The sequence below is a fragment of the Gaeumannomyces tritici genome, assembly GCF_000145635.1.
Source record: "Gaeumannomyces tritici R3-111a-1 unplaced genomic scaffold supercont2.4, whole genome shotgun sequence".
Classification (NCBI taxonomy): domain Eukaryota; kingdom Fungi; phylum Ascomycota; class Sordariomycetes; order Magnaporthales; family Magnaporthaceae; genus Gaeumannomyces; species Gaeumannomyces tritici.
Window position 1 is genome coordinate 3,096,294 of NW_008804548.1, and position 25,392 is coordinate 3,121,685.

Below are 25,392 nucleotides of genomic sequence, written 5' to 3' on the forward strand. Positions count from 1 at the left end.
AAGCAATAAATCCAAGCTATCGCGTCTCTTCGCCGCGTCGTAATGCCAGGAACGTATGGAACAGCGTGTATCCCTGGGCGCGACGTGAGGGTGCGGAAGGGGCGATTTTCTTATCGAGTCGTGACGGGGACAGCCATGGCTCAGAGCGTGGACACTCAACGGCAGCTTGTCAGCGAGCGTGTCGCGGCAGAGATCCGAATGACAGGCAGTTCCAAGAACGAGAACACCGTGTTGACGAGTTGAGACCAGCCAAAAGAAGCAGAGGTGGGATGGGATGGAATGGGATGCTTTTAGGTGCCGTGGTGGATGCCCGAGGGATCCGATGCCACTGAACCAAAAGAAGGGACAGGGTGATGGGGAATCATCAAGCGCTAACCAAGCCTGGGGCTATCTCTCCGCATCGTGTAGTCGTGATTACCAAGCCAAGGGGGCCGACCCCAAATGCACTCCCCGGATTCTGACAAGAGGCACAAGAAGCAATACACTCGAGCAACATGAAACCTGCAAAATCACAGTTACCGTGGGTGTTGCATCACAGCGCAGCCCAAGACAACTAGCCGACAGCAACGCGCGAGCCAATGAGATGCGTTGTCGCAACTGCAGGCCGATGCCAACTGAGGTGTCCATGACGCAGCTCCAGTCGGCACGGGGTCAATGGTTGTGCTCCTAGCTCCGGTTGGCTGCTAGTCCCCCACGCTGGGCCGCGACGGGAAGGACGCGCTGTGGCTGCGTGCCTGATTTGGGGGCCAAGTTGGGGACGGAGCGGGATTCGGGGTGTGGACAGCATCGCAGATCGCGGGCATTGGGGGCTGACAAAGCATGAATGGGACTGAACTTGAAGCCTGTATGCTCAGGCCGAAAGACTGCTTGCCTTGCAACTCTTGCCTTTGAGATCCCTGCACGGCTTTTCTCCCGTCCAGAGTCCGCCCGGCACTTGGCGAGCCGCCCATCTTTGGGGTTTAGCTCCCGCAGCCAGGAACAAAACCCAACACACGCAAGGCATTTCGCGGGGGTGCAGCCAAGCACATCAATGACAGACTTTGCACCTGCAGACACCCGCCGTCGACCCAAAAACGCTTCCCCCACGGGCGACCCCAGGAAAGCAGAAGGAGCATATCATCTGCGGGGGAAGTAAAGAGTAAAAACCCACCCAGTAACAGGGGGGTTGAAACTGGAAACCGCAGGGGCCGCGGTGACTTGGGGGAATGTCACGAGACTTCAAGAATTTCTCGTCCTTCAAAAGCTTTTCTCGATTTCTCTCCTTCTTTTATTAACTTCAATAATGGCAGTGACTTCATGCCAGCACGTGACCCCCTCTTTTGCCACCCCTGTGATCTCCAGTTTTAACCCCCCTGTTGGGAGGTGGGTTTTTACTGTTTATTTCCCTCGCAGATGGTATGTAGAAGCCATCATCAGCCCATGGACATCTCCCTGCGCGAAATCTCTACTTGTGGCACCCTGACCTGATCCGACTGGTGGCTCAAGGCGGCTCGGCTCCATGCCACGGCGACCCGAGTCGAGTCCTGGCCCTTAGTCGGCCCTCGCCCCTGATATCATCGATGGAGCCACCTGTGGGACCCAAACCGGCACGGCCGTCCGGCGTGGATAGCATCACGTAACGATTTGCCAATTGGTGGAGTTCTCTGGAGTTTTTCCACGCCCAGGAACCCAACCAAAATTCCTGCTCCGGAAATCTGAGGCCATTGACCAACGGCACGCTCGCCATTATAGCCTTCTCACGCAGGGTCCTGCTCCGCATCTGGACACCGAGTGGACTATGGTCCGGGATCGAGTCTGGGACTCCGGGGCTGCCCTTGCCGATGTCGCTGTTGACCTGCTCCGCTTGCCCTGGGGTGATCCCCATGTTGACATGTCATGGCCGTAGCAAGTATGAGTCTTCGTGCCGTGTTCTTCTGTTCTTTTTTACCCTCGTCTTCCCCAGACCAGGTCTCGTCTGCCTTGTCTCCTCCGTAGACTCCCCTAGCCCGCTGCTGTCCACCAGAGTCGATAGCACCAAGACCACCTCGGATCGCCCTCTAGGACTTTACCTTTTGATCTACTCCATCATGGGCACCGAGTCTGAAGCAGCAGCTACGAGGCCCGAGGCGCCCGCGCCTGCTGGGTCCAAGGAAGAGCAGCAGCAACAACAGCCGCCCCCGCCGCCTCCCGAGCAGGCCAGCGTTTGGACAAGGGAAGAGGGCGAACTGATCGACTACCACACCTTGAGCTGGTGGCAGGGCGGCATCGTCCTGATCGCCGAGACCGTCTCGCTCGGTATCCTCTCGCTGCCCTCTGTCCTGGCCACCGTTGGTCTGGCGCCGGGCATCGTCCTCATCTTGATCATGTCGGGCCTGTCGACGTACTCGGGTATGGTCCTGGCCGAGTTCCGCGCCGCGTACCCCTACGTGCAGAATTTCGGCGACGCGCTCGAGGTGATCGGCAAGTCCATCGGCATGGGCCCCCTATTCCAGGAGGTCTTTGGCTGGGCACAGGTCACCTTCCAGGTCTTCGTCATGGCCAGCCACCTGCTCACCTGGACCATCTGCCTCAACACGCTGACCGACTCGAGCACCTGCACCATCGTGTGGGCCGTCGTCGGGCTTGGCGTCTTCGCCGTGCTCAACTTCCCGCGCACGCTCAAGCACACGGCCTGGATGTCCATGGCTTCGTGCATCTCCATCGTCGTTGCCGTGCTCGTCACCATCGGCGACGTGGCTTACGAGCGGCCCATCGGCTCCAAGGCCATCGAGGCGGCGCGCGAGATCCCCTTCACGTCGGGCATGCTGGCCATCACAAACATCGCCGTCTCCTTCTCGAGCCACTCGTGCTTCTTCAGCGTCATCGGCGAGTTCAAGAAACCCGAGGACTTCCCCAAGGCCCTGGCCCTGCTCCAGATCGCCGACACCACGCTGTACCTGCTCGCCGCCATCGTCATCTACGTCTGCGTCGGGCCCAACGTGCCGTCGCCCGCGCTATCGGCCGCCGCCTCGCGCACCATGCGCAAGGCCATCTGGGGCATCGCCATCCCCACCATCGTCATCGCGGGCGTCATCTACGGCCACGTGGCCGCAAAGTACATCTTTGCCCGCATCTTCCGCGACTCCAAGCACGCCGTCCGCCGCACCAAGCTCTCGGGCATCGTCTGGCTCGCCATCGTGTGCGGCCTCTGGGCCCTCAGCATGGTCATCGCCGAGTCCATCCCCGTCTTCAACAGCCTGCTGGGCATCGTGGCCGCCATCTTCGCCTCGTGGTTCTCGTACGGCCTGCCGGGCGTCTTCTGGCTCTGGATGCACTGGGGCGACTTCTTCTCCAGCAAGCGCCAGACCGCCCGCTTCGCCGGCAACGTCCTCCTTTTCATCACCGGCCTGCTGATCTGCGTCCTCGGCCTGTGGGCCTCCATCGAGGCCATCGCGACCGAGCGAGTCACCAAGCCGTGGTCGTGCGCCTCCAACGCGGCGCCATGATTGACGAATGAGGAGGTCTACGTTATGAACGAAGCTCTGGATTGCGGGGGAATGTTTGGGCCAGGGACTCTTTGTAGTGCTTGGAATGAGTTGTATGTGTATTATAAGGCCCTGGGACGAGTCGCTATACGCAGACAAATTCATAATGGTCAATATGAAAGCCCGACTTCTCGGCGTATAAGAATTTTGCTTGGGAATTGATGTATAATTCCTATTCTTATTTCCACTTTAAAACACTTACGCTCGCCCTTATTGTCGTTCCTGTTCCTACCCACATCTCTAGAAAGGGCTATCCCACCGCACTAATAATTCTGTCAAGCTCACATCTCCACAGCATCAGTCTCTGTTCACGATAGTAAGACGCCTTCTAGGCGACCCCTCGTGACCGTGCCCGTAATCCCCATCCCTCTCGTGGGCGACTCTGGTACAACAGCACCCGCTTACCGTTTCGATCCCTAGGACCTAGAACCCAGAAGACAGTAGAACAAAGAGCTACTCGATTAAGAAACTGATATCGGACGGCTTTCTAAGATGTTTCTTTCCTCCTTTTTTCCCTTTTTTTTTTTGTATTTCCTTTGTAATTTAAAAATTCAAATCACCTCGCTTCACCGTTCCCTCCACGTCCCCTCCGAATTGTTTCTCCTCCTCCCCTCGGCGTTCATCCCGGGCATATGCCCTTCCTCAAAGTGGAGCTCGACCGTCGTGCTCTTCATGATGGGTAGCCTCAGGCCCCCATCCTCGAGGTCACCGTCGCGACCACCACCACCGCCGGCGCCGGCGCGTCGCCTCTCCCCGGCCAGGTCGGCCATTGCGAACTCTTCCTCGACGCCGCCGGCGGCGGCCGCCGTGGCCCTACCGCCGTACCTGTAGCCGTGCTGGCTGCCGAGGGCGGCGAGGTCGTCGTCGGAGCTGACGCGGTGGGCGCCGCCGTGCTTGCCGTTGCGCAGGGCGCTGCCCAGGCTGCTGCCGGTGCTGCCGCTGAGCTTGCCGCCGCCGCCACCGATGCCGGTGCCGCCGCCCTTGGAGCCGCCGCCCTTGCGGGTGCCGGTCGCGTAGCCTATGCGCGTCAGCAGGTGGGATTGGCCGATGCTGGCGAGCAGCTGGCGCAGCACGGGCTGCATGGCGGGGAAGCAGCCGCACCACAGCCCGACGTGGCCCTCGAGCACGGTCCAGAGGCCGATCGTTGCCATGCTGTATGTTCTGTGGGAGAAAAAGGGTGGGAACACCGGTTAGCATAAAGGGGTTTTTTTTTAGGTGGAGGCGGGGGAGGAGCACAAGCTTGGCAGGGGTGGTTTGGCTGCCGAGTTGTGAGGCCCGGTTTCAGGGGTGGACTTCAAGGTGGCGGAAACAAAGCGAAACCGGAAATACCGAGCAGAAAGAAACGAAGAAAAAAAGAGAAAGGTGGGACGGAGGAACATGTACTCACGCATCCGGTTGGAAAGGGGTCGTCCGGATCAGGACGTAGCGCACGATGCCCGTGATGACGACAAAGATGCCGACGCTCATGACCATCAGGACGCGCCACTTGCGCGTGGACAGCATCATCTTGTCCCAGATGACCCACACGGGCAGGGCGACGAGGCACAGGTCGATGACTATGCCCAGGATGGAGTGCACGTTGAGGATGAGGTCGACCGTCTGGCCGTCCATGCACTGACCGGCCGTCATGAAGGGAGGGAGCCAAAAGGCGCTGTTCAAAGCATCGCAATGTTAGTAAGATGCAGAGGCAGGATAGGTCCGAGGGCGTATATATATATATAAAAAAAAGGAAAGTCCATACGAGATGGGCCTGCAGGAAAAGATGCGCAGGCAAAAGACGACAATGGTGGAGACGACGATGACGGCGCCGAGGCCCCAGACCATCAGCTTGTAGGGCTTGTTGCCCGGGTGGATGCCGGGCAGGAAGGCGACGATCTGCATGCGCATCAGGCAGACGGCCCAGAAGTAGAGCAGAGTCTGCGTGGCGAGCGCGTCGAAGAAGCCGAGGTAGTAGATTGGTGGGACGAACTGCATGTGCGCGCCGGTGCCGTGTTCGACCACTGGGGGACATACATTCCAGACGATTAGCCAACCTCATCCACCCCCGTCCAAGTCGAGCCAAGATAAAAACAAAAAAAAAAAAGCATACACCTAATGTCCATGGCGGACAGCGCCAGCAGCGCGCCCAGGGTCAGGACGGATATGGCGTCGTCCAGCCCGGGCCGCTTGGCGACGTACAGGCGCGAGTAGAGGCGGAGGCCGACGAAGATGACGGAGAAGGCGATCATGAAGATGTTGAGGTGGACGGTCCGGTCGCCCAGGTAGTCGGGCGTGCCGCGCAGGATCCCCGACGCAGGCGGCAGCGGGCCCGTAGGCACCGGCAGCGATGCCGGCGGCCCCGGGGGCGGCGCCGGCGAGGCTGTCGTGTTATTCATGGCAAGGCGTTTGCGTGGCTGTCCTGAGTCGAGTCGGTGGTGGTGGTCCGGGCCTGGGACTGGCACTTAGCCGGCCGGCTGTTGGTGGTTGGTTGGGCAGGAGAGGGAGAGTGATCGGCGACGTCTGTCTGTGTGTGGTGATCGATGATTGTGGTAGCGGGGCGGCCCTTGCTTTTTCTTGCTTTCTCCTTAGCCTGATTCTGCAAGCCTCCAATCTGCAGATCGTCTCCCCGTCTAAACCATGGCCATGCAACAAGACAAGGGAAGGGAGAAAAAGGAGAAGCAAGATAGAGAAGAAGCTTTCATGAGCCGGTCAGGGGAGGACATGGGGAATGTTTATGGAGAAAGTATTCAGATATCACATCTCGAGCCTCCCTGTTTCCTCCTTCTTTTCTCAGGCTAGGTCCAGGAAAGGACCCTCTTCATGAGCCGGTTCCCTCTCTTGTCGACGGGTAGTAGCGCGGGCGGTCCCCCCCGGTAGGGTTGGCGTGTGGCGTCTCGGCAACCTTGCCAGTTCCAGCGGGGTGCATATCCGGCACACCACTCACACACCCCCGGCCACTCACACACCCCCGACCGCTCTCGCCGAGCCCGCCCAGAAAGGGGGTGGGTGATGTTGTGTGTCACCCTTGCACGGTGCCCGGAAAAAAGTCTGGACCGCAATTCTTTTTCCCCCACCCAAACTCTACCTTTCCCACCACAATCGTACCAGCACCAAAGCCAAACAATATGCCCGCGCCGCACTCTACACCTAAAAAAAACAAAAAAAAACACGCGTTTAAGGGATTTGTGATTATCTTGATACAAAAGACATTACTTATAGCCATAATACCGTTTTTCGCTTTGCCGGAGTGCCGAAATCTTCCGGGTGGGCTCTTTTTTTTGTGGTGGTGGGGAATAAATTGCGGTCCAGACTTTTTTCCGGGCTTGCCTCGGACGTAAAGGTCCATCTCCCACGCGCGATAAGTGCCTCTCGGTGGGGTCGTCTCCTCTTGCATATCATATACGTGGGCTCCGTCAGGTACCAACCTTCCCCAATTGGAGCACCCGTATTCGTAGGTGTCATGCTCGCTTCAGGGGTCTGTTGTCCCTGTTCCTGCTTGTCGTGATGGCGACCCATCATATCTATCGCCCCGTCGCGTGGGAATGCCACGAGCAAGCTCCTTCCTCCAGCCCACGTGGTCGCCCGCCCTGAGGACGCGTGGGACCAGCCGATCGCCAGATCCGGATTGCCATGCAGGAAGCAAAGATAAGGGAGGGGGTTGGTGGCCACGCGCGACGCGGCCAGTTTTCCAACGGGATGGCAGCAAGTTTGGTAACGCAGTAACAGGCATGACATGATGGACGGACGGGCCCATGAAAGCGGTTGGAATAACCACTTGCAGCCCATTTGCCGCCACCAAGAGCCGGCAGCGTGCCGCGGGCGTCCGAGGAGCGAGGCTAGTCTCCTGTTGCCGCTACCTACGCTGCCGTCTGCCATAGGGCGCCGAAACAACAGCTGGACCCGGAAACGACCGAGACGGAAGCTGAGAGAGTCTTAGCGTGCGTCTCTCGCCCTTCTCTAGCGGGCCCTCTACCTAGTTCTCCAACATTGCGCGTGGCGGATCCTTCGTTGGTGGTTTCGACCCCTCCCCCCTTGACTGCCAGTGCTTGGAATAATTTTGGGCTAATATACGCAACCAGTCTCTTCTGATGCCCCCCCTGTCACCGTGATGGCAGGGGGTACCTGGATCAGGCTTCATGAGTCAACTACCTGGATCGGGGATTCCTCCGTCCCGCCTACCTTGCTTGCCTAAGGCCTAGCCTACCGATGGCGCCTTTTTTTTTCCTTTTCTTTTTTTCTTTTTTTTCTCTCTCTCTCTCTCTGGGTTCCTTTATCAAGTATCTAGCCCCGGATGTCGTCGACCCGGGCCAAGCCACACCAGGAAAACCACACCATAGTAGAGGATAAGTGGGGCCGTCTTGCATTAAATCGCACATCTGGCATTGTGCCCAAGCCTTGGACCTCCTTCCTCCTGTGGTCAAACAAGATGAGGACGGATGTTAGAATAGAATATTCGTGTGAGCACCGTCTTCCGTCTTCTGCTGGCTCCTGGCCCAAGGTTGGTGACGACTGAGCATGAGCCCCCGGTCTCCAGTCGTCCATATAAAATAGGTGGACCGGCCCGCCGACTGGGCTGAGAGTCTTGGGATAATCCCTGATTGGGGTTGCTGCTGTCGCTATCGCGCACATGGCCGCCACGGACTTTGTCAATTTGACAGTCAATACTGTGTACATTTGGCCGAAGATGGAATCGTGACGGGGTGCATCCGATTCGCGTGAACGGGCTCCCTCCCATTTGTCAGCCGCCTCCTATTATCTCCCGTCGGATATAACTCGGCCCACGCAAGATGCCATTCAAAAATATGATGGGTATTGGGGAAAAAGTTCGGGGCTGGATGCGCACGTTAGATTTGATAGCGCCGGCGATACCGTTCCCCTTTTTCTTTTTCTTGTCTATCTATCCTTTTTTTCCTTCTTTCCCTTCCCCGCGGCTCCAACTGACTGCAGCATCCACCATCATTCACCGTCGATGGGCTGGGAATGTGACATATAATAACATGTTTGTTAAAACTCCAGTTGATGGCCAATTACAGCAAGACCTCAGGCAGGAGCTCGAGGTTTCCAATCCTTCGGACCAGTTCCTTGCAGCCTGCCAGCCTGCATCCTGCTTTTGCTGCTTTCCATTCTTTGGGCAGCCGAACCCGTCCTCGTGGGAAGGAGCGTGGGAGCGAGTTCAAAACTTGCTTCTGTTGGGTTGCCTGCCACTGATCCACACTGGTCCCCACAAGACCGACGGGCAAGCGGTGGTAGCGAGTCATAATCACCGACGTGCTTTTTCATCCGCCCCTTCTCATTAGCCAGCCATCTTCCGATACCTGCCTCCTGCTTGCTCAGCCCATGCAAGCTTCCATCGTTCGCATACCCTCTTCTGCATGGTGGAAGCGGGGGGTTTGTTGTCTATATTGCTCATTGCTTGGAGCCCTTGCTTGGAGAGTAGTGTGCCTGTCGATTGTCAGCATCCGAGAGTGACAGAGGGGGGTTTTCGTGTGTCACCAACTGCGACTGTACGCGGACGTCAGTTCCTGACCTTGGTGAGGTGCAGCAAAAAAGGCCCCCCAGGTCCCTGGTTCGAGGCCGGGTTGCACTGCATGAGAGATGAATGCGCATCCCCGATGCGCTGCGGCTCGTTGGAGGCATGGAACGAATAGTACATCTCGCTTCTTGGCAAAATTGGCACCAAGATGGCGGTGGAGCACTCGCGACCACCACTCGCACCGCCCCCCGGAGCCGAAAGAGGCGAAAAGGGGGGCCCGTTTCCAATAGTCTTGAGGGAGGGGGGGGGGGGGGGGGGGGGGTTTCTGGAGCCTCCCGCATACGGGCTAGACTCGCCGCCCCAACATGCCCGGTCTGCTGCAAGGTAGAGCCCATGGTGTCACGCTCACGACGCCATGCCACGCATTGCATGGGCCACGCCAGTTAGATGAGCTCTTCTCCGCACTCTCGACATGAGTGAGATGCGGGCCCATGCTGGCCCATGCTGGCCCTTGCCCTCGGGGCCTGGTGCGTGTGTGTGTGTGTGTGTGTTTGTTTGTGTCCCCTTCTCGGCCAGACCACGTTGTGCCGGCGCCGAAGCCGGGCGGGTTTCTTCGATAAAAGGAAGCCTTTGGACTTCCTGACACGATATGGTGCCCTGTCTTGTGCCCCATGGTTCCATTCAGCCTCTCTTTATCACCAACTAGAATTTGCCAACAGCAAGTTCTGACGAGGGCACCATCAAACCGTCGATAGACGGACGAAAAAAACAAGATGCGTTCGCAAGACTTGTCCTCCTGGCTCTGCGCCGCCGTGGCTGCTGTTTCCGTCGGTGTCGCACAGGCCGCCCCTGGCAAGTGCAAGCCCGCCCCCAGCATCCGTCGCGAGTGGTAAGTGTGTATCGCGATTTTGTCTTTTTGGCGCTGTTGATCTTTTCCCTTGCCAGCTTAGCCGGTTCCGTCAACCATTGGGCCAACTACCGCGCTACCCCCAAACCCTTGTCAACCCATCCCCGGTTGTCTGGTGCGACATTCGTGTGTGACGTGTCTGGCATCCGAGTTTGGATGCGAGCATTGGTGTTGAACAATGTCCGCTGACACTATCCTGCTACGACATCAAGGCGCTCCCTGAGCCAGCCCGAGAGGAAGGCCTACCTGGACGCCGTTGTGTGCCTGCAGAACGCTCCTCCCAAGCTACAGCACCTCTTCCCCGGCTCCAAGTCTCGGTTCGATGACTTCCACGCCACTCACATCTCTGCTCTGGATATTCACTGGAACGGCCCGTTCCTGCCGTAAGTGCATTCTGCTGTGTCTGGCCCGACATCTGAGCGGCTGCTCGACTCGGGTCTTTTCACCAGCGTATACCCCCCGAGGACACGTTACTAATAGCGTCCGCTACTAGATGGCACCGTTGGTTCATCACCCTCTACGAGCACGAGCTGCGCCAGACATGTGGCTACAAGGGCTCCCAGCCGTAAGTTCTTCCCTGCAACGCACATCATACAAAAATGGCGTGCTTTGCTTCTTGGCTACCTAGGGGAGACTATGCTGACAGGCGCGCCCCCCCTGCAACGGGACAGGTACTGGAACTGGTCGCTTGACAGCAACAGCGAGGCCGACGTCCTGAAGTCGCCCATCTGGGACGCCGAGTTCGGCTTCGGCGGCAACGGCGACTTCGTCCCCGACGACGTGGCGGCCACGTTCCCCAACGTGCCCTTCATCGTGCCGGGCCGCACCGGCGGCGGCTGCGTCAAGGACGGCCCCTTCGCCCAGCGCAACGTCTCGATGGGCCTGGGCGCCAGCACCGCCTTCACGCCGCACTGCCTGCGCCGCGACATCAGCCCCTGGCTCGTGTCGCACTCGTCCAACCAGGGCGTCGTCGACCGCGTGCTGGACCAGCCCGACTACATGAAGTTCAACATCGGCCTCCAGGGCGGCCTGATGCCCGACGACATCACGCTGCACGGCGGCGGCCACATCGGCGTCGGCGGCAACACGGGCGACATCGCAAACGTCAACTCGAGCCCCGGCGACCCGATCTTCTACCTCCACCACACCAACCTCGACAGGATCTGGGCCGAGTGGCAGGCCCGGGACTGGCCCGCGCGCAAGTCGGACTTTAGCGGCCCGCGCAAGGAGTGGGCCAAGCCCTTCAACCTGGTCCCCGGCATGCCCGAGGTCATCTCGGAGCCGGCCACGCTCGAGGACCTGCTCACGTACAGCGAGCTCTCGGGCGCCGTCAAGATCAATGACGTCATGGACATCCACTGCAAGGGCGTCCTCTGCGTCGAGTACGCCTAAGCACGGCGCACGCGTCTTGGGGGGGTTGGCCGTTTCTTCTCGGGAGTTGCTGGACAATACCATAATACACATACGGTCGTTATAATTGTACATACATACAACATACACTCGCTTTTGCTTTCGGAGCTCATCATAGCGATTGTTCCCATAACCGGTTTACCAAGCAAATAACTACTTTGAAAAAAATTGTTATTTCGACGTTGTATTCCCCTTCACCTCAGTGGTCTCTACCGTGAAACAGGCTCCATGCAATGTACGCCACCACCTTCGGGATTCCCGACAGGACACCGTACACGCCCCCGGCTGCGGCTGCGGCGGCGGGCGAGCACACGGGGCGCCCCAGGTTTTCGGCCATGCGCGCAAAGGTATAGCCGCCGAGGGCGTCCCACCCGATGATTTGGATGTACGTGCCGGAGAGGGTGCGGAGGCTGCCCGACTTGTTTTCTTCTCTGTGATGGCTGCTTGCTGTTTTTTTTAAAAAAAATATTTTTATAGAATGTGCATCTTCATGTCAGCTTGGGTTGTTTGGGACTTTGGACCATTGCATACCCATTTCTTCTTCTTGCATGAACATGTCCGCATCCAAACATGGCCATCGCCGGCTTCGGTCCGCCGTCTCCACCCAAGCCGGGCCGTGCCGGTGGGCGATTAAGGTTATGTTCGTGGCGGGGTCTTTCTGGAAGGATATAGGAAAGCGTATTTGCACGACTTACAGATGTACATGCCAACGCTCTCGAATTGGAGCGGCAGGGCGGCAACAAGAGCGGCCTTGAGTAGTTCGGATGGAGCTGTCGTTGGTTTGCGCGTAAGTCAAGGTTCTTGCCCTCTTGGCGTTATAACCCGTTCAACCCCCTCAGAGGTTAGACATCACGAAGGAAGGGAGACAAACGAAAAAAAAAAAAAAGACAACTGACTCTCGCCCAGCACGACGCTGCACACCTGCGCCGTGATCAGAACAGACAGGCCAAAGACGGTGGCGACGATGATGAGCAGCATGCGCGACGCGACGCCAATGTCGGCGAACTCGAGGAACCCGACAAACGCCAGGATCCCGGCCTTGGTCGCGCCCGACACGGCCCCGATCCCGAGCGCCCGGCCCGACGCCCCGTCGCCGCCGCTGCTGCTGTCGTTGACGTGCGCCCCCGTCGCGACCGCCGCCGGCCCCGCGGCCGCGTTGAGGGCGACGTCGACGGCCGAGAGGGCGAGGAACAGCAGGACTGGGCGGAGGCCTGTTAGTTTTTTTTTGTTGTTGCTTGTAGCAGGGGTATGGAGGGTCGTTGATTGAGTGATTTGGTCTCACCTGTCAGTATCCTCTCCTTGCCAGCGTCTTGCATCGTTGCAGATGTGGCTTCGTTCGCCGGATGCCGCAGATCCAGCCCCGCGTCCTTGTTCCTTTTCGAGTTGCCGTTTGTGGTATCTCTGTTATAATATATTGGCGATTTTCCCGTTTGTTCGTCATCGGCGCGACGGGTTTGCCAATCCCGCACTACTATATACCTCTATAGCGGAAATGAGACGGGCGAAGGAAGCTGACGTGCCAAGGCGGCGCCCAAACGATCACCCTTTTTTTTTTCTACAGCTGTCTAGCTAGGTAGTCAGGTGGCTGTGCCCGCGACGTGCATCTCGGGACGAGGTGGCCAATGGCGCGGGCTGTCAGAAACGTGCCTGCCTGAACGGGGCGGTGGTGCGCGCCTTTTCAGCTCAGCCCGTTTCTCCTCAAAAGAGCGGCCAGGCCGACCGACCGCTTCTCATGGAGGGGCCCGCCACTTGCATCGGTCACTCGATTTCTCAAAAACGCCGGTTCGCTGCAGTCGGGCGCTCTTGTTTGGTGCCCGGTTTGAGCCCAAGGCGGATTAGCCTGCGGCCTAGCCTCGATTGCGCCCGGTTTTATAAGTCTGGGACAATTGGGTGCAAAAGTTTGGTGTTGATAGGGTGCGGCATCACGGGCCGTCTCGGCCAGGCTCTAGGTATTGTTCCATTTTTGCTGAGCGGAATCGTGAAAAGAAGCACTTTCCGCGGCAGTTGGTGGTATAAGAGAAAAGTCGGCCAACTACAAGTTTCTCCCACAACATCCAGTGGTTGGCTTCACACGCAATGACATGGTTGAGAGCGCGAATGCACATGTTCTAGATATACCCGAATAGGGCCGCATAAAAATGGACGTGTGTGTAATCGAGCCGAATCCCGACGTCACCGGCATCGGGGTCAGTACGCAACAGAACAGATCCCACCCAGACAGACAGACAGCCTGGCTGACTATTTATAATCCCCCAGATCCGAATCTCCATCTACGCCCTCTGCCTCACGTGTCGCCTCCTCCCCTTCGCCGTCAAGCTCCTTTCCCCAGCCGACCGGCGCGGCGCCTCCGAGTTCGAGCGCGCCTCCTCGGCCGCCCTGGGCCTCCAGGGCCTCGCGCTGCTGTGCACGGCGATCGCGCAGACGGCCCAGCGCAGGCTCACGCTCTTCCACGCCGTGGCCGTGCAGCACCTGCTCGCCCTGCTGGGCGTCAACCTGGCCGCGCGGGGCCGGTACCGGCGCCGCCGCCGGGTGGCGACGCTCGACGCCGCCGTCGCGGCGCTGGCCGCGGCCGCCTTTGCGGCCTTTGACGTCTACGTGTGGGTCAAGGCGCCGGGCTTTGGGTCGCAGCCGGATTGTAACGGCTCGACCGTCTACGTCGTCTTCGGCGTCTCGGTCGGCGCCACCGACGACGTGTTCCGCTACGTCGTGCTGGCCACCTTCGCGGTCGTGCCCGCTTTCTTCGTCGTCGTCGTGCTCGTGAGTCTGCCGTGCTGCATCGCCGCCCTGCGCTCGCTCCGGGGCAACCGCGGCGGCGGCGGCGGGAGTGCGTGGCGCGTCCAGGGTAGCTGCTGTGGCTGGAACGCGCCCGGCGACGGCTCCGGCAGTGATGACGACGACGGCGACAGCGATGTCGAGTCAGTGCGGCGGCGTCATGGCTCCGACGCTTCCGAAGAAAGGCCGGATCCACGCATCAGCGAGGGTCTGCGGGCCGTCGCCTACGCCGTCTTCTCCATATACGCCATCATCTCGCTCGAGCAGATGATCGAGCGTAACCACCTCTCGGAGGAGGAGCGCGAGTGGAGTTTCGGCCAGGTCATTGCTATTTTTCTTCTGGGAGGCACCTTTTATGAGCTCGCGCAGGTCATCATCTCGGGCATCGGGGCAAGAGCACGGTCGAATGATCGGAACAACCAAATCGAGTTGCGGCCCACGTCAGGACCACCCCCCTGAGGCCACGCTTCGCACGTCGAAAATAGTGATAGTGGGGCTTTATAGTAATACTTGGCTGTGTTTCTGGTCTTTTAATTTCAGTATTCTGCCTTGTTTGAAACCCCTTGTAGCCGCCTCTATCACAAGCAGTGAGCACCGGTGCTGGATGCTTACTTTCACAAGTACATAATTAGGTTGTTGCGACCAAGGCTCTATCATGCCTTGGACAGACCCTGCTGTTGCTCCGCAAAGAACTTCTTTGACTCGAAGCAGCGCTCGCTCTTGCAGCCTGGACAGCGCAGACCCATCTGCTTGGAGCACGAGATGCCGCTGGCCAGGTGCTCCTTTGCAATGTCGGCCAGCGCCTGGATGAAGACGCGTCCGCCGTTGAGGCTCTCGACCCGCTTAACCGTGTCGGCGTGGCCCGACTCACCAATTACCTCCTCGTCTAGCTCGAACAGCGTCTCGATGTGGTCTGACGTAAAGGCGATAGGGATCAGAACAATGTCCTTTTGACCCTTGGCGATGTACTCCTCCACCGACGTCTGCGTCTGCGGGCCCAGCCACGGTTGCGGGCCCACCTGCGACTGCCAGCAGAGCCGGTAGGGGTTCGAGAAGCCCAGGCGCTGCATCACCGCGTAAACGGTGGCTGCAACCTCGGCGGGGTATGGGTCGCCTGCACAAGTCCTAGTCAGCACATCATCTTGATTATCTGCTCCCTCACTGCCGGGCACTCCATCTTACCTCGGTTGACCACTGTCATTGGCAGGCTGTGTGCCGAAAACATCAGGACGACCCTGTTCCGCCTCTCTTCGGGATACTCGGCGAGCTTGGCCTCGATGTTCTGTGCAAAGGCCTCGACGAGACCCGAGTGGGCCGGCCACCTGTCAATGACGCTCCATTGAATGGTGCCGTCACCAGGAGTTGAGGGCGAGCCGTCGGGCTTCTTGCCCTCGAGCCGCTGCCTCCACTTCCATAGCTCGTTGACACTGCTGCCCGTGGTGGAGCACGAGTACTGCGGGTACTGTGTGAAGGCGACGGCCCTGCCGCCCTTGCCGTTACCGAACCCGTCGGCGAGCAGGCGGTTGTACATCTCCTCGGTCAACGGGTTCGCGTAGCGGAAGGCGACGTAGGGCTTGTGCGGGGCCGTCTCGGGCGAGATACGGTCGAGGATCTTGCACATCTCGGCGCTCTGGTGCTCGGACCACTTGCGGATCGGCGAGCCGCCCCCGATGGCGGCGTATTGCTTCTGGATCTTGGGCGTCCTGCGCTTGGCGATGAAGGATGCAATGTAGTTTTGCAGCGGGCCGAAAGGGATCAGGTCGCCGTCAGACTGGACAAGGAGGTGTCAGCGCATGGCGTGCTTGCCTTGATGTTGCTCACTTCCCAGCCCCTTTCCCTTGTAGGGAAGCACCTACAAATAGCCTCAGCAGAAAGTCGTGGACCTCGTCCGTGGTCGAAGGCCCTCCCATGTTCAGGAAGACCATGGCAGTTGGGCCTTTGCTGCCAGTCGCATCTTGTGTGACAGGCGGCACCGGCGTCGCAAAGCATCTTGTTTGGATCGAAGCTGGCGCTGCGGAGGCGGCTAATGACAGCCATGACCGCAGGTTCTGCGCGGCACACAGCGAGACGGGGGTCTGCCGCGAGAGCGTTCTCGACAGCTGTCTCCTCGATTGTCTTAGTGCCGCCATCTTGTGTACTGGATGGCGGGAAGAGCTAGTGATTCGGGATTGTTGGAGTCCACCGCAGTCTCGGGGGGTTCGGTGATGGTGGCGTCGTTTTATCGGTGAATTGGCGCAGGTCCGAAGGTTCCGAAAACCAGATGGCCAAGAGCATGAACTTTAACTGAGCCAAGGACAGCTTCAGTGGGCCGATCGATGATGCTTTTGGGGGATCAATGGATCGAGTTGCCGACCCCACATCGAGCTCCAAGCTTCCCCTGCAACTGAGGCCAATTGCGTAGCATGTCATTGGCCCTCGTCTTTGCTTGCCCACACGTGACCTCGTGCCTCGACCGTGAGGCCTGGTCCCACCTCGCCGCGTTGGTGCCTAGCCGTCGCGTTTTACAGCTGCATCCCACTCAACTCGCCACCTTCCATCGTCGTCACGCTGGCAGGACCACGGCCACATGGAGTTGTCGCATTTGTGATAAAACTTCAAGATGGCATCGAGAAGCTCATACCCATATCGCGAGGAGGAGGAGGAGGAAGAGGAGGAGCTGGACGAATCTGTTTGTTCTCCAATAACTCACCTCTCATCAGCCAACCTACATAGGGGCGATGCAATGAACTCACAGCTGACACGGGAGCTTGACAGGACTACAAAACCCAGAAGGATGCCGTCCTGTTTGCCATCGAGATCAGCTCGTCGATGCTTGAGCAGCCGGCAAAAGGCAGCTCAAAAAAGGGGGACAAGGATAGCGCCGCCACTGCAGCGCTCAAATGCGCCTACCAGATCATGCAGCAGCGCATCATCGCCACGCCGAGTGACATGATGGGAATCCTGCTTTTTGGCACCGAAAACTCAAAGTTCCGCGAGGACGATGAGCAGGGCGGCGGTAGTGCCCGCTATCCCCACTGCTACCTGTTCATGGACCTGGACGTACCCATCGCCGAGGACGTCAAGCGGCTCAAGAACCTAGTCGAGGAAGGTGACGACCCCGAAGAGGTGCTCAAACCGACCGACGGGGCTGCCAATATGGCCAACCTTCTGTTCTGCGCCAACCAGATCTTTACGACCAACGCTCCCAACTTTGGCTCCCGGCGCCTGTTCATCATCACAGACAACGACAATCCGCATGGCAGCGACAAGACCTTGCGCTCGTCCGCGGCCGTCCGAGCCAAGGATCTCTACGATCTTGGCGTCATCATCGAGCTCTTCCCCATCAGTAGGAAGGACGAGGGCGTTTTTGACTTGACTAAATTCTACGATGTACGATCAAGCCCGTATTGGCATCTTTTCTGACCTCGCCGCTGACCTGTCGCACGCAGGACATCATTTACCGTGATCCGGCGTCTGAGATAGGGGCGCCAGACGGCATCAAGCCGGCCAAGTCGGGCGATGACGGCCTGTCACTCCTCAACTCGCTCATTTCCGACATCAACTCAAAGCAGACACCCAAGCGTGCTTACTTCTCTCACCTGCCGTTTGAGGTGGCGCCTGGTCTGACCATAGCGGTCAAGGGCTACATCCCACTCCACGTGCAGAAGCCCGCCAGGAGCTGCTACATCTACGTTGAAGGCGAGACACCGCAGATAGCCACGGGGGAGACGACCAAGCTGGAGATGTCGGAGAGCTTGCGGACTGTGCACAAGTCGGAGCTCAAAAAGGCACACAAATTCGGCGGCGAGTACGTGCACTTCACGCCCGAAGAGACAAAATCGCTCAAGGACTGGGGCAGCCACGTGCTCCGTATCGTGGGCTTCAAGCCGCGGTCGGCGATCCCGGCGTGGGCGTCCATCAAGAAGTCGACCTACATCTTCCCCGCCGAGGAGGACTACGTGGGCTCGCATCGCGTCTTCACGGCGCTCTGGAAGAAGCTGCTGCGCGACGACAAGGTGGCGCTGGCGTGGCTCGTGGCGCGCGTCAACGCGAACCCGATCCTCGTCGCCATTATGCCCTCGCGCAGCCCGTCGGACGACGAGTCGGGCACGCCCTTCCTCCCCGCCGGCCTGTGGCTGTACCCGCTACCGTTCGCCGACGACCTGCGCGAGCCCGACAAGCGCGCGACGGCCAGGGCGCCCAAGGCGCTCATCTCGGAGATGGAGAAGGTGGTCAAGAACCTGCACCTGCCCAAGGGCACGTACAACCCGGCAAAGTTCCCCAACCCGGCGCTGCAGTGGCACTACCGCATCCTGCAGGCGCTCGCGCTGGAGGAGGAGGTGCCCGAGCACCCCGAGGACCTGACGGTGCCCAAGTACAAGGCCATCGCCAGGCGCTCTGGGGACGCGCTCCGGGAGTTGAACGAGGCCTTTGAGGCCGAGGCCGCGGTGGCGCGCGGCAAGCGCGCCGTGAAGCACGAGCTCGAGGACGACTCGGGCCACCCGGCCAAGAAGTCGCGCATCGCCATCTCGGGCGGCGGAGGGGCAGGGGCAGGGGCGGCGGGCATGAGCCACGCACAGCTCAAGGCGGCGCTGGCGCAGGGCACGCTCGGCAAGATGACGGTCGTCGACCTCAAGGCCATCCTCACGTCCAAGGGCATCAGCCCGACGGGCAAGAAGGCGGACCTGCTGGACAAGCTGGAGGATTGGATCGAGAACAATGTTTAGCCGGCAGGGCTGGGTCAAGGATGATGTGTCCAGGGGTGCCTGGAGATGTTGGCTTTTTTTTGTAGTATTTGTATTATGACTATTTCTTGAGGTGTTTGGAATAGGACGGGCGGGCCTGTGGGGAACGCCTCTGTTTGCTGTCAATTAATTACATCATGCGCTGGAACAACGTGGCTGCAGGCGATTAATCACCACGATCTCGACACTGTTCCTTGAAATCTCTCGCTATATCGCGCTTTGACACATCGCATCTTGCTACAGCCCAGATCAAACCCTCCCCATGCGCACCAGACTCATCAACCAGCCAGCCGCAGCAGCAGCAGCCCTCTACCGTCGAGGCTGCAACAGCGCCATCACAACCACCATCATCACTAGCAGAGGCATCGCCACCACCACCACCACCGCTACCACCACCATGGCCTCCAAAGCCGCCAACAACAGCCCCATCCGCTTCGGCCCCTTCGAGGTCACCTCCCAGGTCTTCCTCACCACGCCGCACTCCTTCGCCCTCGTCAACCTCAAGCCCCTGCTGCCGGGCCACGTGCTCGTGTGCCCGCGCGCGCCGCACCGCCGCCTCACGGACCTGGCCGCGCCCGAGCTGACGGACCTGTTTTGCGCCGTCCAGCGCGTCCAGCGCATGCTGGCGCGCCACTACTTTTCCTCCTCCTCCTCTTCTTCTCATTCTTCTTCTTCATCCGCAGCATCAGCAGCAGCAGCAGCAGCAAAAGAAAAGAACATGAAGAGGGCGGCTCCTTCAACATCGCAGTCCAGGACGGGCCCGAGGCCGGCCAGACGGTCCCGCACGTGCACGTGCACGTCATCCCGCGCCGCGGCGGCACCGCGGCGGCGGACCACCTGCCCAACGGCGGGCCTGACGAGCTGTACGAGCGCATGCACGGCGAAGACGGCAACGTCGGCGGGAAGCTATGGGATGCCGCCGCCGCCGCCGCCGCAGTGGGAGGTGAAGGTGGTGGTGGGAAGAGGCCGGAGCCCGGCGGCGGGTTCCCGCGCATCGAGGACGCGGACCGCGCCCCGCGCTCCATGGGCGAGATGGAGGCCGAGGCGGCGCTGTTCCGCGGGGTGCTAGCGCGTATGGCGGAGGAGGAAGAGGGGCAAGGGCAGGGCAGGTAACGAGGACCTGCTGGTGCCCGATTTCGTGGGACTGTCAAAATCTCCCGAGCGTTTGGCAGTCGATGAGGGAAGCGAGTACGATGCATATCTGCCGTTTGACGAGCCGAGCACCATACATACAGCAAGGCACCATGTAGCCAGAGTTACGGCTTTGCTACAATAGAGTGAGACACCGTCCCGAATTCGACGCAGAAGCCGGAGATCCAAATAAGAAAAGGTAGACCAAAAATAAATAAATGATAACCAGCCAAAATTGTAGCCCCTTGTCCTTCATCCACGCGGCCGAGGGTATACCCCGGGTAGCACAGAAGGAGAGGTCATAAAGGCCGAGAGGTCGGGCAAAGTTTGGCCTTGGCGGGCCGCCTCGTTTCCGGCGTCATCTCCCGCCTCAATCTAGGCCTGGCAGGTGGTCCAACCCCTCCATGCCGGGACCCAGCGAGTCTAACATGGCGGTTGAGTCGCCCTCGGCGGCCCCTCGCATGCCCCTGAACATAAACATGGTCGACGGGTCTTGCATCGCGGGGGCGCCGCTGCCATTGCCGCTGCCGCTGCCGCTGCCGTTTCCCAGGTCCCACGTCTCAAAGTTCTGCTGCCAGTTGACGCCGTCCTTGAGGTACCACTCCTGTCCGTCGACGGCGTATATGGAGTTTGGCGTGCGCGCCGACACTGGGGAGACGCGGTTCGAACCGTTCATGCCGCCAATGGCGGCACCCCCCGCCATTGTCACGGGCGTGCTGGCCGTGTACGGATGGTTGTAGCCCTGCATGGGCCACGCGCTCATCGACGCCATGGCCTCTGCCATGGACATGGGCGCATTCGGGTTTGTACCGCCCCCGCTGTTATTACTACTACCACCGTTGCCATGGCTCGTCTTCTGGACGGTATGAACGGATGGTTTCGGTGTGTGATGTTGCCGATGTGCTCCGGGAGATGGCGTCGACCTCGGTTCGTAGCCCCCTCCCATCGTGGCCTGCGACCGCATCGCGCCTCCATGCCCATTCTGATCTATCCTTTGCGGCTGCGCAGCCGCTGGCGTGCTTGCCTGCGCCATTGCTACGTTGAACTGCTGTTGCTGTTCTGCAAGCGCTGCTGGGGGTGAGTTGGCATATGAGGTGACACCGGCGGGCGTCGACAAATCCCCGACTATGCTGGGTGAAGGGACGTCGGCAGTGCTGAAGCCGCCGTACATCTCGTCCGTCCGTCGCAGGACGATGGATGCCTCCTCGGGCATCTCTACACCCCACTTCCGCGAGAGCACGCTGAGGATGCTAAGGGTCCGTCTCGCGCACGGCCAATCCTCGGCAATCTCCTCTAGTTGCTTTACCCCGTGTATCACATCTCGTCTTGCCGTCTTTTCTGGCAGGTTGAGGAGGTGGATAGTGCAGGCCGAATGCACCATGTAAACGGCAATGTTACATATTTGTCGCAGGTTATATGTCTTTTTATATAGCCTCATCAGCTTGGAAATGGCGCCGGCGTTGGCGGTGCAGATGCGTCGAGGTGATACATGCGAGGGCAGTGGTGAATTCGCCGGGGCATATCGGAGAAACGGCCGGAACAGGTGGATATACTGAAGATGGAAAAACATACTGAGCATGGTGCTTTGTTAGCGCGCTGATCGAGGGAGGAAAAATAACGAAACGAAAAATAGGCAAGGGGAAAGGAACGTACTGCATCAAGATAACGTTTGGCAGTTGGTCCTCCTTGGGCTCAAACTCGGTCGGTAGCGCCTTTCGCCAGTCCTCGAGCCGCCTGTGGAGCTCGCTCAGCTTCTTCAGCTCTACCGACTTGCCGCTCGACCTTCCGATATGATTTGGATGATAAAAGAAGAGAAGCAGGTCGCTACTGATCTCGCACAGCTGCGACAGTTGCAAACCGACGGCCCTCGTCCTCGACGGTTGTTGCGAGGCCTTGTCGAAGCCCGTGTCCGTGTAGGGCGACCACATCTCGGCGTCTTCGTCGGGGAAGACGTCGTACTTGGGCACGTTGAACGAGTTCTTGGGTAGCTGCGGTAGTCGTCCCAGGTAGTTTGACCAGGCCTTGTCGAAGAGAAAACAGCCCCAGAACGTCACCCGGCGTGCATCGATCTGCTGCTCGTCCATCTGCTCCTTGTCCGACTTGATGGCACCAGCATCGAGGTTCAGTCCGATATCCTGGGCCATCCGGAAGCTCATGCCGCTATAGACCCACCCTTTGGCCTCGCGTCCACAACCGGCCTCGCGTACCGACATGAGAGCCAGGGCCTGGACTGTTGTCAGCCGCGGCTTTTCGTACTCGTCATTGACCACGATGAGCCTCTTGGCCTCGGCGAAGAAGTGTTCGCCCTTTGTTCGGCTGTCGCCCAGCGTCCCAAAGGCGCCAGGGACACTGGTGAAGTGACAGCCGAGCGCCAGGATAGCGTTGACCAAGAGCGACGAGCAGTAAGACGGGCGTGCCGACTCGCCCCGTTGCTTGCCCTTGAGCAGGTCGCGGTAGAAAAGACTCCTGGACAGTGTAGTGAAATAGGGATAGTGCCAGGCAAAGTACATGTTGATCAGGTGGACTATCAGCTGGGTGTCTTTGGTAACCTCGGTCCAACTCGCAAACGGGTCGGCGGCGTCGTCCGAGAGCGGGCCGTCGCTATCGATTTCCCTGGGTGTCTCGTTGGGGTCGCCAAGATATATCAAGTGGGAGGTGCCGCCAATAAAGCGAACCAGGCCGTTCTCGAGACGCAGTTCCCCCATCTTCCTGGCGAGGTCCCTCTCGCCGGCAAAGGGCTGCTGGTCTGTGGTGTACTCGAGGCCGCCAGATAGGTCGTCGTCGTCCTCCTCCTCCTCGTGGCTGTTTTCCTCCTTCATGATCGACTCGGCGACGGCGTCAAGGCTGTCACAGGTGCGGATCCGCTTGACTATGGCAGGCACGTCTTCCTCGGAGGCGTTGAGGATGGCCTCGATGAGGATCTGGAGAGTGGAGCTCTGGGCCTTCATACTGTCGATCTTTTCGCGGTAGACGCCCTTGCGGCGGTGGTCCGAGTTGGGGTCATAGACACACTCGGTGCCGTAGACGCTTGCGCAGGCCGCACAGCTGGGGAGGGCGGCGTCGCACTTGGACTTGCGCCGCCGGCAGGCGATGCAGGCTGTGCTGACGCACCGGCGCTTCTGATTTGCTGCATTGTTGCCGCGCCGTGGCTTCTTATTGTTGGGGGCGGGCGTCGACGACGACGAGCTGCCGTCGCCCATGTCGGCGCCGAGACCCATGCCGTTGCGGGGCGGAGGGGGCTTCTGCGCAAAAAGCTGTTTGTCCATTGTTCTGGGGAAGGGCCCGACACGCATCCGGCCGCTCCGGGTATACAAGACCTACCTGTTCCTCGCTGGTCAGGAGGTGTCCAGGCTGACGGGCCTGCACAGGAGCGGGGCCGTATGTATGTGTTTCGTGGAGTCGCGTGCGGGTCTGGGGCAGCCGAGGCTCCTCCTTTTCTGCAGGCCGTTTTTTTTTTTTTCGCTCTTCGCTGTCTTTGTCGCGAGTGGCGTGGTCGTCGTTTGCCTTCGGACAGACAACAGCGGAAATGGCAGACGACTCCAGGATCGGCCACCGGGTGGGCAATCGCAGACGCTGTGCGATAGGAGCCCGGTGGCAGTCAGTCTGAGCAGCCCCAGCACTCGATCCAGCTGCCGACAATTCAAGATGCGGGGTCTCTGCAGGTGACGATGGATGGTACCAAGACCGGCCGACCAGTCCAGATGTCGTCACCGCCGTGGGATGGCAGCGCCTAGGAGCGGTAGAGGGGAAGATAATGAGATAATGCACGGGAAGATAAGCAGGAGCAGCCAGTTACGCCATGAATGGGCGTGGCGGGCGTGGAATTTGGCCGACAGGCGTGGCCGCTAGGCTTGGTTGGTCCCTATCTGGGGCGATGGTGACCAGGTTGCGATAGCAGCAGTGATAGCAGCAGTGATAGCAGCAACGACAATGGAGCCAATAGCGAGCGGGTGAGAGTTGGAGCAAGCCTCCGAGAGCCGTCCTATGGCACACAGTCCCCGAGTCCAGTGTGCCACCGTCCCGGGTTGGGGGATCTGGAGAGCCGAGCCGCCAAGTCGCCAAGGCTGCTGGGAAGTGTCCAAGCTAGATACTACTTGGTACCTACACAGGTGCCAGTGCCTGGTTAGATAAGACGACACCTGCGCCAGAGGGAAGAGCCAGGAAGGGAGAGGACAAACTTCAAAGTGCGCGGCAGTATTCCGCTCGCCTGGGGCGTGCAAAGAAAAAAGCCAACCTAGCCAGCACCTGGCTTCGAGCCACGGCAACGAGTTCAGCTCGGCGCAGTGAGGGGACGCGCAGAAAAAAGCAAGGATAGTAGGAGATAGGGGGCCCTGCATGGACCAACCAGCAGAGGGCTAGAAGAACGGGCGTGCGTGGTAGGGCCGATGGCGTCTGTCGCAGGACGCAAAAAGCACCGCGACTTGGATGATATCTGGATCTGGGCAGTCGATGGCTCCTGGATAGGTAGACCAAACCCCCACGATCCAGAGCAGCAGGCGCGCGAAGTTATGTGGCTGAAGGGTTCAAGAAGGACAAGGAGCTGCAAGGGGCCACGCAGCGGGCAAGCGCTCGAATGCAATCCAATCCAGTCTCCAGTCCAGTCCAATCGGAATCGCCCAGGCCTCGAGACTGCTAGCGCCGGCTGGGAACAACCGACGAGGGGAAAAAAACAAAATAGGGGATTGGAGATGATGTGATCCGGGGGGGGGGCACGCGATATTTCCAGTATTGTATTTCGAATGAGTTGCAGCGCACTGGTCCGCCCTGGCCGGTCTGCTTTCAACCATACATGAGACCTGGAATTACTCAACAGTAACATGGATCCGGCCTAGCGCATCCCCACATCTCTCAGGCCGCCCACCATGCGCCCCCATCTTTCATCTTTGGACGGCCCCAGCCCGGCCTGCCCCGGCATCGCCTCGGCCCAACCAGCACTTTAGACCGAGCCGCACTGCTCCCTGGACTTTTCTCGCTCGACAGCACAGTACCGGCAGGTCCAACCAAGACCCTCTCCAAGGTGGTACGTACGTATTGTCTCTCACACATCGAATTAATTCATCTCGTCCACCATCTGGCTCGCCACCACCAATCGCACCACGACCCTAAAATCTAAAAATGCGGGTGAATATCCGGGGAAATACCAAGGAAATACCAAAAAGGGAAGCCCGGCCGCAGCTACCGAGACGTCGCACGGCAGCGCCCGGCACGGGAATAACGACGTCCGGCTGCACCCCTCGAACGCAATACGTCTTGGTTGGCGGAGGGAACAAGATCTGCACGGGTTAGTACATATATAGGCAAGCTACGTACATGCCTACGCACATACACGGGTTGGGCGGGCTTGGGCGTTTTTTATGCCAGCGAAGCTTGATTCCCGCCGAGAATGCTGACATGCAGAGGATCCCTAGATCCATCCATCCCGTTCTTTTTGTTTATTTTAATTTCAACCAACGATTACTACACGCCCCTCACAAAGCGAGCGCTGACAAGCCC

At 59.4% G+C, this 25,392-nt stretch overlaps 9 protein-coding genes across 9 annotated transcripts; 4 read left to right on the forward strand and 5 right to left on the reverse strand.

Moving 5' to 3' along the window:
• Positions 1 to 1,480: 1,480 nt before the first annotated feature.
• On the reverse strand, positions 1,481 to 1,906 carry GGTG_08442 (hypothetical protein; the record flags this gene model as incomplete). The annotated part of the gene is made up of 1 exon (XM_009226282.1): positions 1,481 to 1,906. Exon 1 carries the CDS (start codon positions 1,862 to 1,864, stop codon positions 1,481 to 1,483), a length of 384 nt encoding a protein of 127 aa, XP_009224546.1. The 5' UTR covers positions 1,865 to 1,906.
• Positions 1,907 to 1,926: 20 nt separating this feature from the next.
• GGTG_08443 (aromatic and neutral aliphatic amino acid permease) lies at positions 1,927 to 3,749 on the forward strand. The gene has a single exon (XM_009226283.1). It carries the CDS (start codon positions 2,067 to 2,069, stop codon positions 3,462 to 3,464), a length of 1,398 nt encoding a protein of 465 aa, XP_009224547.1. The 5' UTR covers positions 1,927 to 2,066; the 3' UTR covers positions 3,465 to 3,749.
• GGTG_08444 (hypothetical protein) lies at positions 3,626 to 6,299 on the reverse strand. Its single transcript, XM_009226284.1, has 4 exons — positions 5,593 to 6,299; positions 5,245 to 5,503; positions 4,891 to 5,154; positions 3,626 to 4,664 (listed from the first exon to the last, which is right to left on the reverse strand). Exons 1-4 carry the CDS (start codon positions 5,876 to 5,878, stop codon positions 4,070 to 4,072), a joined length of 1,404 nt encoding a protein of 467 aa, XP_009224548.1. The 5' UTR covers positions 5,879 to 6,299; the 3' UTR covers positions 3,626 to 4,069.
• A 3,300-nt stretch (positions 6,300 to 9,599) lies between these two features.
• On the forward strand, positions 9,600 to 11,489 carry GGTG_08445 (hypothetical protein). The gene is made up of 4 exons (XM_009226285.1): positions 9,600 to 9,844; positions 10,075 to 10,245; positions 10,356 to 10,427; positions 10,534 to 11,489. The coding sequence occupies exons 1-4, from the start codon at positions 9,729 to 9,731 to the stop codon at positions 11,252 to 11,254; spliced, it is 1,080 nt and encodes a 359-aa protein (XP_009224549.1). The 5' UTR covers positions 9,600 to 9,728; the 3' UTR covers positions 11,255 to 11,489.
• Positions 11,275 to 12,829, reverse strand: GGTG_08446 (hypothetical protein). Its single transcript, XM_009226286.1, has 4 exons — positions 12,555 to 12,829; positions 12,169 to 12,471; positions 11,968 to 12,042; positions 11,275 to 11,719 (listed from the first exon to the last, which is right to left on the reverse strand). The coding sequence occupies exons 1-4, from the start codon at positions 12,586 to 12,588 to the stop codon at positions 11,472 to 11,474; spliced, it is 660 nt and encodes a 219-aa protein (XP_009224550.1). The 5' UTR covers positions 12,589 to 12,829; the 3' UTR covers positions 11,275 to 11,471.
• Positions 12,778 to 16,390, reverse strand: GGTG_08447 (ferrochelatase). Its single transcript, XM_009226287.1, has 3 exons — positions 15,901 to 16,390; positions 15,227 to 15,815; positions 12,778 to 15,158 (listed from the first exon to the last, which is right to left on the reverse strand). Exons 1-3 carry the CDS (start codon positions 16,171 to 16,173, stop codon positions 14,698 to 14,700), a joined length of 1,323 nt encoding a protein of 440 aa, XP_009224551.1. The 5' UTR covers positions 16,174 to 16,390; the 3' UTR covers positions 12,778 to 14,697.
• On the forward strand, positions 12,970 to 14,613 carry GGTG_08448 (hypothetical protein). Its single transcript, XM_009226288.1, has 2 exons — positions 12,970 to 13,458; positions 13,529 to 14,613. Exons 1-2 carry the CDS (start codon positions 13,411 to 13,413, stop codon positions 14,501 to 14,503), a joined length of 1,023 nt encoding a protein of 340 aa, XP_009224552.1. The 5' UTR covers positions 12,970 to 13,410; the 3' UTR covers positions 14,504 to 14,613.
• Positions 16,391 to 16,534: 144 nt separating the features above from the next.
• Positions 16,535 to 19,018, forward strand: GGTG_08449 (hypothetical protein). The gene is made up of 3 exons (XM_009226289.1): positions 16,535 to 16,712; positions 16,799 to 17,413; positions 17,473 to 19,018. The coding sequence occupies exons 1-3, from the start codon at positions 16,644 to 16,646 to the stop codon at positions 18,748 to 18,750; spliced, it is 1,962 nt and encodes a 653-aa protein (XP_009224553.1). The 5' UTR covers positions 16,535 to 16,643; the 3' UTR covers positions 18,751 to 19,018.
• On the reverse strand, positions 18,725 to 23,359 carry GGTG_08450 (nitrogen assimilation transcription factor nit-4). The gene is made up of 2 exons (XM_009226290.1): positions 21,553 to 23,359; positions 18,725 to 21,470 (listed from the first exon to the last, which is right to left on the reverse strand). The coding sequence occupies exons 1-2, from the start codon at positions 23,190 to 23,192 to the stop codon at positions 20,270 to 20,272; spliced, it is 2,841 nt and encodes a 946-aa protein (XP_009224554.1). The 5' UTR covers positions 23,193 to 23,359; the 3' UTR covers positions 18,725 to 20,269.
• Between the last annotated feature and the right edge of the window lie 2,033 nt (positions 23,360 to 25,392).

Excerpts from the sequence above, each read along its gene's own strand:
- GGTG_08446 (XM_009226286.1), bottom strand. The coding sequence starts at position 12,588 with ATGCAAGACGCTGGCAAGGAGAGGATACTGACAG. Across the intron at positions 12,043-12,168 it reads CAGCGTCGTGCTGGGCGAGA|CTCCATCCGAACTACTCAAG; the intron begins GTCAGTTGTCTT and ends AACCAACGACAG. Across the intron at positions 11,720-11,967 it reads GAGCGTTGGCATGTACATCT|CAAGCAGCCATCACAGAGAA; the intron begins GTAAGTCGTGCA and ends TAAAAAAAACAG.
- GGTG_08450 (XM_009226290.1), bottom strand. The coding sequence starts at position 23,192 with ATGCGTGTCGGGCCCTTCCCCAGAACAATGGACAAACAGCTTTTTGCG. Across the intron at positions 21,471-21,552 it reads CCAAACGTTATCTTGATGCA|TATGTTTTTCCATCTTCAGT; the intron begins GTACGTTCCTTT and ends CACCATGCTCAG.
- GGTG_08448 (XM_009226288.1), top strand. The coding sequence starts at position 13,411 with ATGGACGTGTGTGTAATCGAGCCGAATCCCGACGTCACCGGCATCGGG. Across the intron at positions 13,459-13,528 it reads CCGACGTCACCGGCATCGGG|ATCCGAATCTCCATCTACGC; the intron begins GTCAGTACGCAA and ends ATAATCCCCCAG.
- GGTG_08443 (XM_009226283.1), top strand. The coding sequence starts at position 2,067 with ATGGGCACCGAGTCTGAAGCAGCAGCTACGAGGCCCGAGGCGCCCGCG.
- GGTG_08447 (XM_009226287.1), bottom strand. The coding sequence starts at position 16,173 with ATGGCGGCACTAAGACAATCGAGGAGACAGCTGTCGAGAACGCTCTCG. Across the intron at positions 15,816-15,900 it reads ACTTTCTGCTGAGGCTATTT|TCTGACGGCGACCTGATCCC; the intron begins GTAGGTGCTTCC and ends CTCCTTGTCCAG. Across the intron at positions 15,159-15,226 it reads AATGACAGTGGTCAACCGAG|GCGACCCATACCCCGCCGAG; the intron begins GTAAGATGGAGT and ends GGACTTGTGCAG.
- GGTG_08445 (XM_009226285.1), top strand. The coding sequence starts at position 9,729 with ATGCGTTCGCAAGACTTGTCCTCCTGGCTCTGCGCCGCCGTGGCTGCT. Across the intron at positions 9,845-10,074 it reads CCCAGCATCCGTCGCGAGTG|GCGCTCCCTGAGCCAGCCCG; the intron begins GTAAGTGTGTAT and ends TACGACATCAAG. Across the intron at positions 10,246-10,355 it reads TGGAACGGCCCGTTCCTGCC|ATGGCACCGTTGGTTCATCA; the intron begins GTAAGTGCATTC and ends GTCCGCTACTAG.
- GGTG_08444 (XM_009226284.1), bottom strand. The coding sequence starts at position 5,878 with ATGAATAACACGACAGCCTCGCCGGCGCCGCCCCCGGGGCCGCCGGCA. Across the intron at positions 5,504-5,592 it reads GTCCGCCATGGACATTAGGT|TGGTCGAACACGGCACCGGC; the intron begins GTATGCTTTTTT and ends TATGTCCCCCAG. Across the intron at positions 5,155-5,244 it reads TTTTCCTGCAGGCCCATCTC|CGCCTTTTGGCTCCCTCCCT; the intron begins GTATGGACTTTC and ends TGCTTTGAACAG.
- GGTG_08449 (XM_009226289.1), top strand. The coding sequence starts at position 16,644 with ATGGCATCGAGAAGCTCATACCCATATCGCGAGGAGGAGGAGGAGGAA. Across the intron at positions 16,713-16,798 it reads AGGAGGAGCTGGACGAATCT|GACTACAAAACCCAGAAGGA; the intron begins GTTTGTTCTCCA and ends GGAGCTTGACAG. Across the intron at positions 17,414-17,472 it reads ACTTGACTAAATTCTACGAT|GACATCATTTACCGTGATCC; the intron begins GTACGATCAAGC and ends TGTCGCACGCAG.